The sequence below is a fragment of the Dermacentor andersoni genome, chromosome 7 (genome assembly GCF_023375885.2).
Source record: "Dermacentor andersoni chromosome 7, qqDerAnde1_hic_scaffold, whole genome shotgun sequence".
NCBI classification, from domain to species: domain Eukaryota; kingdom Metazoa; phylum Arthropoda; class Arachnida; order Ixodida; family Ixodidae; genus Dermacentor; species Dermacentor andersoni.
Genome location: NC_092820.1, coordinates 95,505,533 through 95,523,546, shown reverse-complemented (window position 1 = coordinate 95,523,546; position 18,014 = coordinate 95,505,533). Strand labels below are relative to the sequence as shown.

At 47.1% G+C, this 18,014-nt stretch overlaps 1 protein-coding gene across 1 annotated transcript in view; it reads left to right on the top strand.

The window, feature by feature from the left end:
* The first annotated feature begins 7,951 nt into the window (after positions 1-7,951).
* LOC126534088 (N-acetylated-alpha-linked acidic dipeptidase 2-like) overlaps positions 7,952-18,014 on the top strand; it is a 58,918-nt gene continuing 48,855 nt past the window's right edge. The window contains exon 1 of the mRNA XM_050181308.3: positions 7,952-8,280. Coding sequence (XP_050037265.2) covers positions 8,243-8,280 — 38 coding nt within the window. The 5' untranslated portion in view covers positions 7,952-8,242. The remainder of the gene's footprint in view (positions 8,281-18,014) is intronic.

Sequence of the window (18,014 nt, the reverse complement as noted above, 5' to 3'; positions counted from 1 at the left end):
CGCATGCGCAGACTAACTAGGGAGTGAGAGAGAGAGAGAGAGAAATATCCGCGGCGAGGCGCGCGTTGTGACGTCACGTGCCTCCTTGGAGCACCATGGCGAAATCACAAGTTCGCGGCCAGTAAAGCTTTCGCTTTAATACAACCGTAGCAGTTACCAGGCGCTTCGCAAAGCTCTCGTGACGAGGAGCGCCGTCGGAGGCGTTTGAGGCGTCTCAGCGACGAGGTGCACGAGTTGATACCGAAGGAAAACCGTCGGCGTTTGTAGCTTGAAGTCTTACTGTCCGTTCCGCTCAGTCCGCTTTGTGCACCGCGGTCAGGGTGTGCACCCTCATGTACGCAGCTGTTTAGCCAAAACGGTAGTGTCTGCGCGCGCGACGCTTATGCGAGCAGTGGTGGGCAGAACACTGTCACGGCCTCCGTGCAGAACCAAGTGACGTAGCGTGAGGGCGCGCGTGGTTCTTGCAGCCATTCGCGCTTTCGATACTGTCTGCCCCTTCGTGTGCCGGTCGTTCATGCGCCGGTTATTGTGACCGCATCAAGTCGACGGCGCGAACCGCGCTCCTTGTGTTAAGATTATTACTTCTGGCCCATTAAACCGTGGCGCTCGAGAAAAATGATTCCCCTCAAAAAATTACAAAAACAAATTATCTGTATATAAGCATTACTTGCGCAGTAATTTCCCAAGACATTTTGAATGGAAAAAAATTTTGCCCACGTCAGCGTGACCTGAACTTCACGAATTGATGAAAAGCAAGTGCAAAAAAAAACAAATACGCCAAAAATTTACCGTTTTGCGGATTATTTCAAAATTTGCGTTTTTGCGTTGTCTGAACATTGTTCCTTCGTTATAAAACAGTTCCACAAAATAACTTTGTTTTTTACTCCATAGCACTGAGGTGAAAATGGGTAGATGTTGGCATATTTGGGAAATTTCTCACAAAAAGAAACGCTTAGGGGAGAAAAGTTGGAATTAATTTTATAAAACCTTCCTTAAAACTTACTCTCTTCACCTCTGTCTTGCGTACAGGCCCTAAAATAAAAGCCTGAATTTGGCATAAACGCTGCTTGCATGGCCTATGTTTAGACGTTGGTAAGACAATAAAATGGCCCATAAAAAAAATTACAGAAAAGCGGATATCATTGAGAAGAATAACAACTTTCGCCACGTAAATGTTGATCGAAGTAATGTACGTTTTGGTCGAGAAAAAAGTGTTTAATTTGATTCCCACCCTTGCATTATTTTGGTTCATGCTTCCACTTCACCGGATAGCATGTTGGCGGGAAATACAAACCAGGTGGTGCCGTTGATGGTATGTGCGGTGAGGAATAAAAGCTGAAATTACCAGGAGGTCGTACAAATATGAATTCCAGGCTTTCTTCCGTGACCATATTTTGCGAAAAAAATTCCCTAGAACGCTCTAACTTGTGCATTTTTACGTCTGTGCTAAGGAGTAAAAACCATAAAGTTATTTGGCGAAACTGTTGTATAATGAAAGAACAATGTTCGAACAACGCAAAAGCTAAAATTTTGATAGAATGCGCAAAACCGTCCATTTTGGGTGAATTTGTTTTTTGTTTTGTTTTCTTGCACCTGGTTTTCCATTAATTCGTGAAATTCAAATGGCCGTAACGTGCGCAAAATTTTCTTTCCGTTTAAAATATTCTGCCTAAATGCTGTGCAAGTAATGCTGTGCAAGTAATGCTGTGCAAGTAATGCTCACATACGTCTAATGCTGTTGCAATTTTTTGAGAGAAATTCTTTTTCTCGAACGCCACGGTTGGGACAGTTGGCGTAGAACGACCCTCCTTATACATCAAGTAACGAACCGTCATTCACGCGTTTGTTCGCACGTTGGTTCGCCCATCTATACACCAGTTGAAAACATAACGCCTAAATATTTGTACGACATGGCGTGTTTCCGCGGTGGCGTTTCGTAAACGCAAAAACACGCACTGTCATAACCTACCTGCGCACACTATACCACAAACCGCGTTACCCCGTTAAGCTTCTTCAATGAAGCTTTCCATGCCACCACTCACTGAAAGAGCCCCCCGCTCGTAAACTTCGCGCTCGCTCGGTAAGGCGCCAACGGTTTCGCCAAACCGTTATACCGAAGGCCACACAAAAGGAGGCTCCTAGGCGCTCGGAATCCTCTCCCACTAAGCCCGGAGTGTGCGCATGTATATAGACACTCAGACAAACGGCTATGTGAGAGAATGCCTTTCTTTCCCTTCTTGACACGTTCCGGAAAGCACCCGTACAGCAAGCCGTTTGAGACGGACGACTCGCTATTCTGGGACCAGACCCCACCCCGCCCACCTCTCGCTACCCCCCTCCCTCCCTCTCCGCCCCCACCTTCGGACTCCCAAGGAACCGCACTCGTCGGCTGCCCGGAGCGTTCGAACCTCGGGTGCGGTTCTCGCGGCCGCCTGTGTATCTCTCATCCACGTGTCTGGAGCGTGCCTTCTCGATTGCGCGCGCTTCCCTGGGTCTGTTGTTCCGTGCGGCAAACTGCTCCCACCGCTGCCACCGTATCAGTCTTTGCCCGAAGGCCCATCGCGTGGTTTTGCCGCGCGAGTCCACGGCGCTCTTCAAGCCGCATTGGTCGTCGATTTCGGCTCTTTCGTGTACCGCGTGTCATCGTTTCCAAGGAACATCCACCGCACTACCGCAAGTACGTATAACCAATCCACGGGTGGGAAAAATGGTTGGGAAAGGAGGGGGGAGGGGGGGGTACGGGAACGACCATGTCTACTATGGCTGCTTCATACGCAAGACAAAAGAGCAATTACTTTCAGGTGATCAGGGTACCCCAAATTGGCAGTCTGCGAACAATCCAGCGAGTTGGTATGTGACATGGTGTGCAAAATAGCTTTCCGGACAGCAGAAAAGTTCGCACAAATCTCACCTTCGACGTAGAAGCTGCCACTTCCGCTTGATGAAAACTGTGTTTCTCTGTTCTCACGTTGCATGGTTCTTTTATTCTGATATATGGTGGAAGAGAGCATTGTATAAGATGGTATGTGCATTATTAGAGAGTCAAAGTCAGGATTAGCAGAGCTTACTACAAAATGACGTGAAATAATAGCTGCCTACAAACATGACTCCTTTTTTATAACTCTCGGTGCACGTAAACGAAGCTTTTCTTCGTGCGATAGCGTCAGTGACAACCGGTAACGCGATTTGAAGCCAGCCAGCACGGTTTATTACGAATGCAATATGCATTTATAGCACCACAATAGCAGCAATACAATTCCTTACGGCTAGGTTCTCGAATTGAAATAGATTAACATAGACACTGCGTGAGACGCATTCCGTCCCAGAAGGTAAATTAAGGAAAAGCTGCAGAGCGATTGATAACAACAAATCAGCTCATGAATCATTTAACCGATAGGGCCTGATGACGCCATTATATTTGCAGTTGCTTGATAAGGAAGAAATAAAACTAGAAAACGCATGAAACTTAACAAGACGCATGTTCGTGTGACTGATCATGCACGAGAGAAATGGGATAAGTAATTGAAAGAAACAAAGGTAAGGCAGAAGGAGTGAGAGCCAGGCACACAGTAGGAGACTCGGGTTGAATACGATGAGCGTCCACTCAGATCCGTTGATTTCAAGAAACTTATTAATGCGCCGGAGCTTTATTCTTTACTAATGGGCGAGGCGATGGGTAACACGTACTTGGAGAAGCCTTCCCCTAAAACTTAAAAAAAAAACTGCAGTATAGAGCGTTAACTGGAATTACACCTTAGCTTTCCCGCCACCAAAGATTACAAAGCGGAAAATTTGGATCCTACACATTTCGTCGCTTGTGAATCCTACGTTGCTTTCGTATCGAGTGCACTAATTTCTTAGGATGCTCTAGTGTGATGGTAGAACGAACGTAAACCTACTTTGAATAGTGGATCGCCTGAATCGTTCGACCCAGAGCCATCGATTAAGTCGCCCAGACTAGAGAGCGTATATTACAGTTTTCGCTGCACGCATGCTACACTCGGATAGATGAGGTTCGTCCCTTTAGCTTCAGCGCTGGTGAAGAGAACGGGTGACGTAATCTGACACAACAAACCCATTTTCACACAGAAATGGAACGATTGTAACAATTATGATGATGACGACGATGATGATTTCTGTTTACATCGTCTTTGAATCAGAGTGATGCAAAATAATCACCCAGCCTCCGTGAGCTACTTAGGTTTTACGGTATCATCATCATGATGATCAGCTTATTTTAGAGCGCAGCTCTTAGTCGCCCTGTCCTGTGTCGAGTGTCGGCGGCGTCGGCAGCGTAACCGAGCGAACGAGCACAGCGAAAGATAAAAGAGCGAACGCGGAGCGGGATACGAGAGACGCGAGCCGCGAACGGCAGGAACCAATGAGGGCTGGGTCTTGAGTGAAATGCGTGCGCGAAACTGGTGTCATGCGGACCCGCCCAAACGCTCGTTTCGTACTCGTAACTGGTCTCAGCCGGACCGCTCGCTTCGTGCTATCGTTTGCTCGCGTCAGCTCTCGCTCGGGCTTGTTTCGTTTGCTTGGTTTGGCCTCGTTCGCGCTTGTTTCGATTTTCATAGTTTGCGATTGTTTCGTAATCTGATTGCATGCGCGACGCGTATTGTGTAGTACTTTCCAGGTGCCACGCGGCACCAGCGGTTACACTGGAACCTTCGACGAGTCATGTATTAAAGCGGACGCGTTTGACCCGCATAACAGGTTTTCGGTGATCGCCGACTCTGCTACATGTCTCTCTCAAATGCTTTGCCTCAATTTATAACGAAGTGAAAACACGAAATGAAAATTTCAGCTGCGCTAAAATTTCACATTAAGCAGTATCGTAATCGTCGGCGATTTTTGATGTCCACTGCAAGGCGAAGGCCGATCCCTGCGATCTTCAAATAACGCTGTCTTGCTCTAGCTGATTCCAACTTGCGTCTGCAAATTTCCTAATTTCATTGTTCTCGACTGCGCTTCCTTTCTCTTGGTTATGTAACTCGTAATAGTCCACTAGTCATCTACACTACGCATTTTATGACCTGCCAAGCTTCATTTCTTTTTTCTCCTATTGTCAACTAGAATAAAGGTTGTCCCCGTTTCCTCTATGATCCACACTGCTCTCTTCCTGTCTCTTAACGTTACGCCTAACGTTTTTTGTTCCATCGCTCGTTGCGCGGTACCTAATTTGTTCTCAAGCGTCTTTGTTAAACTCCAAGTTTGTGCCCCATATGTTAGCACCGGTTTTACGATATAGCTATGTCAATCTGGCAGTTTGTCTGTCTCCAGTTTACCTTATAAAATCACCCCTGTGCCTGATTATACTTTTCTCATATCTTCCCTGTATTTCTTTTTCAGAAAGACTCCAGTCCTTCTTGCCGATCTTCTCCACTGACTATAATTAACGCTTTTTCTAGCCTTGAACCCTATCCCTTCGGGAAAGCGGGCGTTCCCTACGGTCCTGTCTGCCTCAATATAATGGCATTCTGTTGCAGGGTTCCGAGCCGTTTTCAGAATTTTACACCAGCAGACAAATGTTTTATCCTGTTGCGAGTATGTGTTCCATTGTGTGTTTGCGCCCATACAGCCAGCCCTAATCGTAACAAAGCAAGGCACTATGATTTGTGTTGTACAGTTTTGTTCCCCTGATTTCTTTGGGACATTTACAAGTGTTTATGTGAAAGCAAACACCCTACAAGGAAACAAACGACTAGAGGAAGGAATAACGCTGGTCTTCAACCGATTTTACTGCTCTGAAGCAAATACACCCCGAAAGGTCCCGCGACAACAAACTGAAATGCTCAATACATGACGCATAAGTCCGGTTGTCTCACGCGTTGCATGAAATCATTGGCATAGATAGTTATTTTCTTTTTTAGGCAGCCTTATACGCCCTGATTACACATTTGCCAGATCTCTTTTCTCAAATTTTTATTTGTTTGCGGTCCTTGTAGAGCACAAGAAATCTGTTGTTTCTATCTTTTCCACCTGTTTATTGCTCTTACTTTTTGGACAGCTCCAGTTGCGTACGGGTACCTACAATTCTACTGCACTTGGTTGCCATGTTTCTTGACTTCATCCTCAATTCCGTGTGTACGCTTCCAAGACAAAGACTGCTGCACTCTTTCTACCCATTTCTCATATTTTATGTTTCTGAGTCACTATGCAACAATAATTTTGCTCTGAACTTCTCGTGCTTCAAAAGAAACACCCATCCAGGACTTGCTGCCCTTCCTAAGTTGGGCTTTTACCGCGGGTACCTAATGCCATTCGATCGATCGCCCTTGCGTTCTCTTTGATGATCGACAGGTGCTTCAATGTTAAGCACAGCACGGCATTTAAAGCGACACATACGTGACAGTCACACCCGTTAGTTCACCGTGGTTATGATGTGTAGAGCTCACAGTGACCTCGGGAGACGCTCACTTCTGCGGCTGGAGGTGGCTGATTACTTCTGCGAAGCTTTGTTGCTTTATCGGTGGCAACCGAAGTATAGAGCGATGCATGTGCGGATCCAGGGGGATGTTTTTCGATGGCGTAAAACATCCTATTGACCCATGCGCACTTCCATGCCTTCTTACCTAGCGCAATCGCATAGCGTATGATAAACACACTTAGTCGCTACCTAACTGTCGCATCTTGCTTCATCACTTCCTCATTTATTACATGTACGTACAGCTCAAGGTACCGGGTTTCTGCGGTACCTTGAGGAGTGCTTTAAATCCCGCAACACCGATCAAAAAAATATGGAGGACGCTTAAGCTTTGCCTTTAAGAGCGGAACGCGATAGCATTCAAAGATCCTTGACTGCTTCTCACGCTTCCCGACAACTGGAGCGCATGTAACTATAATGTTTACCTGGAAACTCTTGCCGGGAACGCTATGCACGAAGGCGAGCTTTGTGGTGCCGCCACGGCCTGTTGAATGGGCCGCGATGCGGTAAAACCCTTTAAACTTCGTAAAGTAGTGACACTTTCCTCCTCCGCCTTCACTCCTCCTCGTTTCTCCTCTGTTTCACGCTCCCTGCTCGACCGTGGCGCCGCCTACACTGCTCGAGTGTAGGAACGGCACCAACATGCGCTCCTCGCCACTCCGTAGACGCTTCTCGAGCAAAAATGAATGCTGATGCACGGCGCAAGCCCCACGTGACGCTATTAGGCCAATAGCGACGCGGCGTCGCCCAGAGCGCGCGAGGAAGAGGCGGCATTCTTCAAAGCGTGTCACCACTTTACGAAGTCGAAGGGGTTTTACGATGCGGCGGCGGCGAGCGCCAGCTGGAGTTAATGCAAGGAATCTGGCGCGTCGCTTCGTGGTCCCACACCCATCGCGCCGGCACGCGCAATATGGCGTACGCTGCGGCCGGTCTGTGAACGCAGCGGCCGCTCTGTGAACGCAGCGGCCAGTTCGTGTGTATGTGCTTTCGAGTAACAGAATTATGTTTTCTCGTATAGTCAAATTACAATCCGAGTGCTATCATGTCTGTAGGTTGTGTGCAAGTCATAGTTTACAATTTTGCTACGTATTTTAGCCTGAGAAATTCAATTAAGTTAATTTCTTGCATCATATGAAAGGCCTGGGTATAGGTGGTTCGAAAATCGCTTTGCCGATGCGACGTCCGACACGAAACGCCAAATTTAGCGCTATAGAGGCTCTTTAACGCTATTGCGTAAAAACACAGACACGTTCGCGCCTACGCGGTTAGATGGCGCTACCGATTCACTCGGCTACACTCCGCTTCGTGTCCCTGGGGTAACTATATCGTTCTTCAACCATCACGCCACAACAGCTGGCTCACTCCTAGGCACGCAACCGAGACAACACATCCCGGCGTGCTGCAGCGAGCCGTCCTCACACCCAGAGCCAGGCAGCTGGCCAGCACGCACGCAAGCTGAAACACCCTCTCGCCGGGCGCGTCGTTCGCGTCTGCCCTGCGCGCCGCACGCAGCCGCCGCCAAGCCGATACCGCGTCTCGTCGTCGGAAGCGCCGAGAAGGAAAAAACAAAGCCCGCGCCGCTTTTACGAGGTCGCCCAGGCGAGAGCCGGGGAGACGGGTCAAACCGCACCGCGGCTACGCCGTCGGCTTCGTGCGCGTCTCTGCTTCTGTCCGTTCGTTTCACTTGCGCTGCTGACGTCAGCTCGAGGACGCCGCGGCTGGTGATGGTCACGTGACTGACCCCGCCCCCGCTGGCGTGCACGTGCTTCGTGCGACCTCAGCAACCTCGTGCGGCGCGCTCTGTGGTAGCGCCGCATGGACGAGCGTCGCTTGCATTACAGGGGAAGACCTCGGTGAGTTGGCTGCGTTCCTTTACGTGCTTCGGTGTGCGTGCATGTATGCGTGCGTGTTCAGTTCAGTGCGCCTTTGCGGCCTCGCAGGACTCGCATGCAGCAGAGGAAAGTACTTTGCCCGTGCGTGCGGCGCGTACGAAATGCAGCGGCTGCACCAAACTATCGCGCAGGTTCGTTCGCGTCCTCGCATTGTGTTCCATGCCCGATGGCGTCTGCTGCGACGCTGGCGCCGCTGTTGACGGCATTTGTACATTTATCGACGCATTAAGTGCACTGCTATTACAAGCAAAGTAATATCAGGGTGCTTCTATGATTGGAGGACCCTGGTAATGCTCCCACAACGATGATCCTGATTTAAACCGCGGTGTTCATTAACGCTTTCCGAAGCAGCGTGGAAACAGCGTCTAAAGTGGGACGCGCAGGACGGATAAGATACTTGCTTTACTAAATCGCTTATTCCAGATTCAGTTGTCATCACAATCGAGCCGCTCTATAGATAAATAAATGGAAGAATCCTTTGCAAGTTACAAACTTTGATGTATATACCATTTACCTTTGTCTCTGAAGTGTCCATGGGGGAGCACCATTGGAGGGGGCGGAATACAAGAATGCTCGTGTACTGTGACTTTGGTAGGAGATGAATAAAGTGAAATGAAGAAACGCGGAAGGGGACGGGGGTGGCGGAGCGTGAAGGTTTCCTTGAAAAAAATTATTTTTGAGTGGACGTTAAAGGGACACTAAACGAAAGAATAAATCAGTTTAGACTAATGAAGCATTGTTTGAGGACCCTGCAGGCAGTCATTAAAAAAAGTAGTTTGATTATTAGATGAGAAAATGAAGGTCCAAGTATTAGTATTTGAATTTCGCGCCGAAACCCCAGCGCCGGTACGTCAGCGTGACGTCAGGGATTCCAAAGTATGTTTTCGAATTTGGGCCGCGTTGGCTGAATAAGTGTTCCCGAAACTTGCCATGTGTAATATTTGGTTCCTTTAGAACACAATGTAGTCAATCTGTACCGCTATATATAATTACTAGGCCCTAGAAGATTCCATCAAAATCCAAGACATCACAGCCCCCAGGTGCGGGAACTTCAGTAGGCGTCGCCACCCGTATTTCGCTCTTGCGCTTTTTCTGGCTTACCAAACGTCTTATCGTTGTAAGAGCGGTGTTTTTGGTGTTGTAGAACGGTAATTTACTGATGCAGAAGAAATAATTTTTACTTCAGTGTCCCTTTAAACACGTGTCTAAATAATTCAGAGCAGCCCAGTACGGCGTCTCTTAAATTCTATATTTAATACTAACAGTAAAACACCATCAGTTATTAATCATAATATCCGTGTCCGCATCACTCGTTACGTAGTTTCCATCGCCAGGCCATCGCCGCTCAATTCCACTTAGTGCTGCCTTTTTTTTTTTTTTACCATGTCGGTGTAGTACAAGCGGGACAATATAATGCCAGTAATACGGGATCTGCGAGCGCTTGTCAAACTGCAATATTGCGCCCTCTAACGAAGCCAACGCCTGATGTCTAGACATGGCTTTGCGCATGCGCGTTCTCTCTCGCTCGTACGGCTGCCAATCCTCTGTAAGATAGTCTGCCCCATTGCTCACTTTTGAGGGTGTAAATGACTTTTTTTTTCAGTGTGCGTAATACCAGTTGCCTGCTTCGTGAGGCGTCGCTATAGAATGCAGTTCAGTACGTGCATTCGTGCAGTTCCCGCAAAATGTTTTGTTTCCGCACGTTCTCTGCAAGCCGCCGGTAAAGGCTCCTTGGTTCGTAATTTTAACGAAATCACCACTCCCCCTTTTGGCGAAGCAAAACTAGGCAAATAAATTAGAGGCAAGTAGAATCTTAATCATGTGCCGCACTACGAAAGTTTATTTGGCACGTGCTTTGTTTAGCTTTGTGTTGACGGATTCAGAATAAAAATTGGGACATGCCTACTAGCATACAAGATTATTATTAGTAGCATGAAAAATCGCCTTTGCCAGGCAGTACAATTCTGTCAAATCAGCGGGATTACTTGGAGGCGGACAGTTCTTGCACGATCATTCGCGATAGCATTCCTAGTTACTCGGGGGTTAATAATTTGTAATTATCCCCGTAAGGGCAAATGTTGCAAATGTGCAAGTGAATTCGACAGGCGGAGAAGGCACATTCATTTTAGCAGAAATTCTGTGATTAGCGGCAAAATCTGTAGCGAAGTGCATTGATGTACTAGCCGGCACTTAATCGGGCTTTCATTATTCAGGAGTGCTGATAACATTATAGGTGACATACTGGTACACCGTTAATGCAACCGATATACCGATAGCTCCTATACTGATGCAGTAACCTGACGTATTTAGTCTGTCGCACCGTCACAGAATAAAACTCCGCGATCTGTGGTTCTGTGCTTTTCATGTTCGCGCTCACACCAGTCGAGGTTCTCATCGCCGAACACTCGAGCACGGCCTCCTGCAGGCATATTTACGAAGCTGTAAGAAGATATCAGCGCGTCGGCACTCCCTCGAGTATCGCTGACGAGCAGGAGTACACAGTAGCGCAACAAGAAAGAAACGTTTACAAGCTGTGGACTGTAACCACTACAGCGCTGTTTATCTGTCTGAGACGTGCGTCAAGCCCACAGCCTCAAAGTGAACGTCCGTCTGCTGTCCATCGTGTAGCAGACGTCTCGCTCTTTTGAGTCAGTGCACTTCAAAGTGTCACTCACGGGCTGTCGGACGAAAAGGTTTAGTGACACTTGCCTTGCGCACAAGTGTGCAGCCTCGATAGCACTGCTTCAATAATAACTAAGAGAAAGCTCAACGCAGAGTCGGCACTAACCTTTGAAGACCATTTCTTCGTGATTTCAAATGTTATGAGCATGCCCGCGACAACAGTGAAGCCTAAACAAGCTTGAAACGTTCATTTTCGACCCGAGCCGGGTTGTCGTACAGGAAATCCGCCATTTTGACTGTCTGGATTTGAGTACGTTATAGAGATTATAGTCTTTCGAAGCACCTTGTGAATACGTATTTTCCATAAAAGAAACAGTAAATATTTTCTAAAACTCAAGATGCTGAGAATCATATCAAGGCTTATGATGGCTTCATAGATTGTTCTTGTCATCAATCCGGAATGACACTTCTTCGGTTTGCCGTATGGATCGACGCAGCCAAAGTGACACTCAAGTGAAGCCAAGTGCACGCACGCGAAGTGTCACTAAATTTAACCTTCTGACTTGGTTTCACTTGGCAGCCACGAACCTGGAACACCGGTTCTCACTTTTCCTTGCGTTCATTCGTCATCATCATAAATAACTGTGATGAGATCGCGAATAGATAAATGACACGCAAGAGATCAGCGTCAGAGTAATTTTGAATATAGAGAGCCGAACGTTCACGTTTCGAATTTCTGGCGCATATTTTTTTTTTTTAATAGCGAACGGTGTGTCGCCGACTCCGGTGTTGGCTTGGTGAAACTACTCATACTTTCGCTATAGAAGGCGTGAATATATAAAGGCAATTGGAGCGCAAATATCCTCATAATTCGTTTACGCAGAAGGTGCAGAAAATTCCAAGGGCCTAGAAAACCATGACACTATTCCTGCTGTCATAATTTGTGCCAGGTAGCTCAACTCTAATCCTTGAGCTGGATTACTGAAAGAGGCGGACTTGCACGGGGAGGACAAAATTCATAATGGACTTATTAATAATTGTTAACTAATTAGGTTTGTAACTAAATAAATTGCGGCACATATTATATTTCACGAATTGTAGCTGCGGGGACTTAGCACGGCGCATCCACTTGATTTCTTAAGATGACACGATATATTCATTAAATTAAATTAAATGCTAAGGTTACACGTGCCAAAACTATACAGGGTGTTCGAAGTTAGACTTTCCGGGTTTTTCTTTTTTTTTTAATACGAAGGTGAGTACACAAAAGCCATTTGTCCACCTAGGTTATGGTGCCAGGTGGTCGCAAATTGTGAGGATAATTGTCGTCGTAATGTAAGCATTTCATTGTGTTCGATAATTAACATTTTATTTGCTGCAGTTAGCATGTATGTTTATATTGAGAACTCAGAGGTGGTGCGATCTGGTGACTGTTCCATTTTGTGCAATTTTAGTAACGTGCCTATATGTGATGAGATATGCACGGCTGAAATTTCAGCCCAAGCCGTCTAATTACACATTCGAGGCCTCTCCCTACTGTGACGCAGCTTTTGCGCACGGCGCTCCGTCTGACAAGAATGTGGGGTCGTAGGCGACGGTGAGGACTTTTCGTTCTCAGCCAGCGTTTCCGCTCTTGGCCAGCGAAATCGAAGAATGACTGTGCAAGCGACTTGAGACGAGCCCTGTTTGAACAATTGCTAGTAGAGTGGGTGAGAAGACGCCCTGCCGCTTAAGACTTTTTATGCACTCGGGTGCAGCGATACTGCTCTGCTGTTTCTTTTTATAATAATGGAAGCTTTGCCTGCAGAATGATTGAAATTAATGCCATCTTACAACATAAAGCGACAGCGGCAGCTGCCACACAGCGTATTATTAACCACTAAAGTTTCCAGGGCGCCTTGCACATTCGTAAAGAGAATTTACGACCCTTCATTGTCAGCGCTTAGGAAACGCAGGTTAACGGCCCGTATTCTCTCTCACCTTTTTAAAATTAGAACGCATCTGCCAGTCCTCATGACAGAGCATGAAATTGTGTCACTGTAGTCATTCATATTTATATATTTACACACAGCTCGGATTCCGGCATTACTTCGGAAGAAGTGGGAATAAAAGAACAGCAGCAGGAAAAAAAAAACGAGTGCAGTGTAAATCCATGGCCTACATACAAACATTTTAGAAATTTGCTTCAAATAGACCATTGCTTACACTACTAGTTTCCAGTGATATGAAATTTTACTCAACTTAGAATTATGACAATCGCCAAGAAACCAACGGTTTAAAAATGTTCGAAATTCTAGCCTTCCGCCGCAGCACACCACATGAACCGCTCTCGCGGCGAGTCGACAACACTGCGCAGCATTTCCGGGTCGATGTTTCTACAGGCGGTAACTATTCTTCCCTTCACGTCGTTGACATCGGTGAGCTCAACTGCGTAAACGCGATCTTTCACGTAGCCCCACAAAAAGAAGTCCAGTGGACAGAGATCAGGGGATTCTCGGCGGTCAAAACATCTCTCCTTCGCGTCCAAACCACTGCCGTGGAAAGTTAATTTAACCAGTTCTTTGCAGTGGAGGATAAATGTGGTGGGGCCCCGTCATGCTGGAACTAAACTTGCCGCAGTTAGTTGAGAGGGAGACTCGAGGCAAATTTATCGACGGCACCAGCAAGTATTTCGTGCGCATAATTCTTTCCATCGAGGTTCCCTTCGAAGACGCGAGGGCCAGTGATTCTGTCTACAAATATTCCACACCACACATTTAGACCCCAGCGAATTTGGTTGTGCTGCCGCAGCCAGTGACGATTTTCTTGCGATCAGTAGTGGGCATTGTGAATGTTCACTCTGCCGTTCCTGTAAAATCGAACCTCATCAGTCCAAATCACTCTTTGTACAAAATCCTTATCTTGGTTAATTTTTATTAGGCTCCAATTACAAAAGTCTGCCCGTTTTTCAATGTCTGCCTCACTTAAGTCCTGATGAAGACTCACGTGGTATGGATGAAATTCGTGCGTTTTTGGAACGTTGCGCACCGTTTCCACGCTTTTCCTGCATTGTTTAGAAATCTGTCTGATGCTTGCATTTTGCATTACATGCACGCAGGCAAGCACGTCAATTTCAAAGTCCTCATCAATGACGCTCTTCTTTGGCTGTCTTTTTTGGTGAACTGAACCTATTGTGCAAAACGTCTGAAAATGCTAGCAAATGTTGGTTTGGTTGGAACTCGCCGATCCGGATGGTCAGACGCGTACAGACTCATCGCTAATGAGGCACTGCCGTTCATTTGCGCCATTGATAGCAATACGTCAATTTTTTTTCTGCCATAGAATAGTACCTCGACCCAGACGATCGAAGCAGCCATTTTTCAACACAGAAGGTTCCAACGCGGGGCTTGCTTCTTCCAACGGCCCAGCTTAGTAGAGGCAATCAGTGGCAAAGGCAAAGGCACATAATGGAAGCTCAGGGATTCACTCGATGCGCTTGCAAGGCGATGCCTGATCTGTTCAGCACTTTCGCAAAGCCGCGAAGAATAAAAAAAATCGTCAGGCATACACCAATGAAGAGCACTACTCACGCCAGTTCAGTTGTCCTTCTATTTCGTAGCAGCTTTTCAGGCGTAGGCAATGCAGGGGCCTCAAATCACGCACTTCGAACAGGTACAGCGTCCATGGAACGCCACTGGTAACTAAGGTTCTGCCCGGCAGTTGTCACCTTTGTTTCATGCTTAGCGCTTGCACGAATTTGAGCCTCCGAAATGAAAAAAAAAAGAACACCAAAGCCAGTATCGTAATCCTGCACTTGATTGCTTCGGCAGTACGTGTACGGTGGCACCGCACTTTGTCGCCAACTCTGCAAGTCATTGCTTCAAAAAAAAGAGCCGGGCCAAGCTGCCACGCAAAGTCATCCTTCGGTTTCGCTGGCCACGAACGAAAACGGTGGCCAAGAACGAAAAGTAATCACCGTCGCCTGTCACCCCGCATTCTTGTCAGGCGGAGCGTCATACGCAGCAGCTGCGTCACACAAGGGAGGGGCCTCATAGCGGCTGCCGCCGTCTCGCATGCGTAATTAAACGGCTTGGGCTGAAATTTCAGACGTGCTTATCTCGGGACACAGCCGCGTTACTAAAATTGTACAAAGTGGAATAGTCACCAAATGGCACCACTCCGGAGTTTTCAATATAAACATACATGCTAAGGGCAGTAAATAAAAAGTTAATTACCGAATTTAATTAAACACTGACATTACGACGACAATTATCCTCACAGTTTGCGACCGCCTGGCCGCATAACCTAGGTAGAAAAATGACTTCTGTGTAGTCCTCTTCGCATTTTTTTTTTTTTTTTTTTTTTGAGAACCTGGAAAGTCTCACTTTGAACATCCTGCATATGATGCAAAGGTTGTGGGATCGTTCCCCACCTGCGGCAAGTTGCTTTTTCATCCACTTTCATTTTCATTTATTCATCGTTTCTTTATTTCGTTGATTAAGCACAAGTAAGTTCCCCTATGTTGTCATTGGTGTCCGTGTTTGTTGGCTTCTTATGATATGACTAATAAAAATGGGGCCCCTCGGTTAACCCCCCTTTCTTCCTGTATATGATTACACGCACGTCGTAGTGGGGTACTCCGGATTAATTTTGACCATCGGGGGTTCTTTAACGTGCGCGGTACACGAGCGTTTTTTTTTTTTTTTTCTTGCATTTTGCCCCCATCTTAATGCGACCGCGTTTTTATCCCGTGCCCTCGCTCTTAGCAGCGCAATCACCCGCCGTGGTTGCTCAGTGGCTATGGTGTTGGGCTGCTGAGCACGGAGGTCGCGGGATTGAATCCCGGCCACGGCGGCCGCATTTCGATGGGCACGAAATGCGAAAACACCCGTGTACTTAGATTTAGGTGCACGTTAAAGAACCCCAGGTGGTCGAAATTTCCGGAGTCCCCCACTACGGCGTGCCTCATAAACAGAAAGTGGTTTTGGCACGTAAAACCCCATAATTCTTTTTTTTTTAGCAGCGCAACGCCAAAGCGACTACACCATCATGGCGGGTCCACATATTTATTCCCAAACACACTGCCACGAAATGCACTGGCGCTCCAGATATTCGCGTGCCTCAGCGCATCAAACCACGCTTTGTTTGAAAAGTATGCAGAACAACACTGCATTCTTATTACAAATTTCGTGGCGCACATCTCGGAAACTTGTGTCATCTGAAATCGTTCCAAGTGGATCTGCTTTGCTAAGTCACCGGCTACAATTCGTAAATTTCAATATGTCTGGTAAAGTAATTAAATGCTTACTCGTCAAGCCGCCGTCTAGTGGCCTAGTGTCTGGGACGTTGCGTCACTGAACCCGAGGGGGCGGGGCACAATCCCGGCCACGGCGGCCGTATTTTGACGTGGGCGAAATGCAAAAACGCCCCTGCACCGTGCATTGAGTGCACGTTAAAGAACCCCAGGTGGTCAAAATTAACCTGTACGGCGTGCCTCGTAACCATGTATTTCTTACTGGCATGTTAAAGCCGAAAATTTAATTTGTTAAGCTTATTGAGTAAGAATGTGTTACTTTTAAATAGTGCATTTCGATTTTTTTTTTTTTGTGCAAGCCATGTCCGCCTCTTCCTGTAATCTAGCTCGAGGACTTGAACTGTGCTATCTACTACTTCTGTAAATCTTTCTGTGGGCTAAAAAAATGCGCCAAGCATGAATTTCATCATAGTGGCTGCGAGTCGACAAGCACAGTTACCACTTGACGATGGGCTAGTGTGGTTTTGGGTTATCGTGAACGTCTTACAGCGGCGTATAAAGCGAAGTAAAATATAGACAAGAAGGCAAAATACAACTGCTACACTGACACACAGCGCCCGCGTGTGCCGCCTCCATGTCTAACGTGTGCTGCGCTGAATTGCCGAGATGCAGCCAGCCAGTCGTCGCAGTGGCTGGCTGCATCCGCGACACAAGCCGGTTTCGTCCGATCGCCGTTTTCAGCGGTGACCGAAATAGAACCGGAGGAGGAAAATGATGGAATGAACAAAATCGTAAGACACGGTCAGGCCTATGCGTGTCGGTCCTGTTTGCTCGAGCTACGGCGAATTAATGGAGTGTCGCCAAACTGCGAACCAGAGCAGGCCAGTTATAAATGTTCTCGATGGGAAACTTAAAAAAAATGAAACCAATGACTGTATTTACGGTGTTTTAAACCATGCACGCCATGCCCTTCAATAAAAAAACTTTCCGACGATTACGATACTAATGCGAATTTTGGGCGCAGCTGTTTAGGTGTGTTGACTTCGTGATATATAAAGCAGAGAATTTGGTTCTGAAGGACAAGGTACTCTCGGAGACGGTGCTGAGCCCTTGCTCCGGTAACTCGTTGAGCAGCAGCGGGAGGCGAAGCATTGGCGGTGAGGAGTTACGGAGTCGCCATCTATCGGAAGCGCCTTGCTTGCGTAGTATGAGGGATCACGCGGCGCGCTCCTCATAGGTTTTGCTGTCAGCGCTCACTGAAAACACCACGCGCGAGCTCTCCCGGACATTTCTGGAAGTACTTTCGAAACGAGAGAAGTTTTTTACTGTCGAAGTAATAATCTTGGGCAAACTGAAAGCATAGAATCGTTTACGGACGCTATCTCTTTACCGAATACGTACAGTGAACGCCACTGCGCGCGGTCGCCGCGATGGAGTCTCCCAAACCGGCTTCTTGCGTGAAAGCTAGGTAAACGCTGAGAGCAAACTATGTGAAATATGTTCTTATAGTGTTTGTATAACTAAATGGAGCATAATAGAATGAAGCCTCAATGCAGCGATCGAACAGATTCGCAGCGACCGACTGCGCGTCTCCATGCTTGTCCGCGCACTGGTTCACTTTCGCCGCGTGCGCATTTTCGCACCGTGCCATGAGCTTTAGGCCACAGAATGAGCATTTGACAGTATACAAGCAACCATTGTTGCGTGGGCGCTATCAGAGCTGTTCAAAAATAATTTCATCGCAGAGACTTCGACGCCTATGGGGACTGTGATGTACCGTCGCGACGATTCAAACTTTTTTTTTCTTCTAAATTCTTGGACGTTTCAATATTATTTCTCG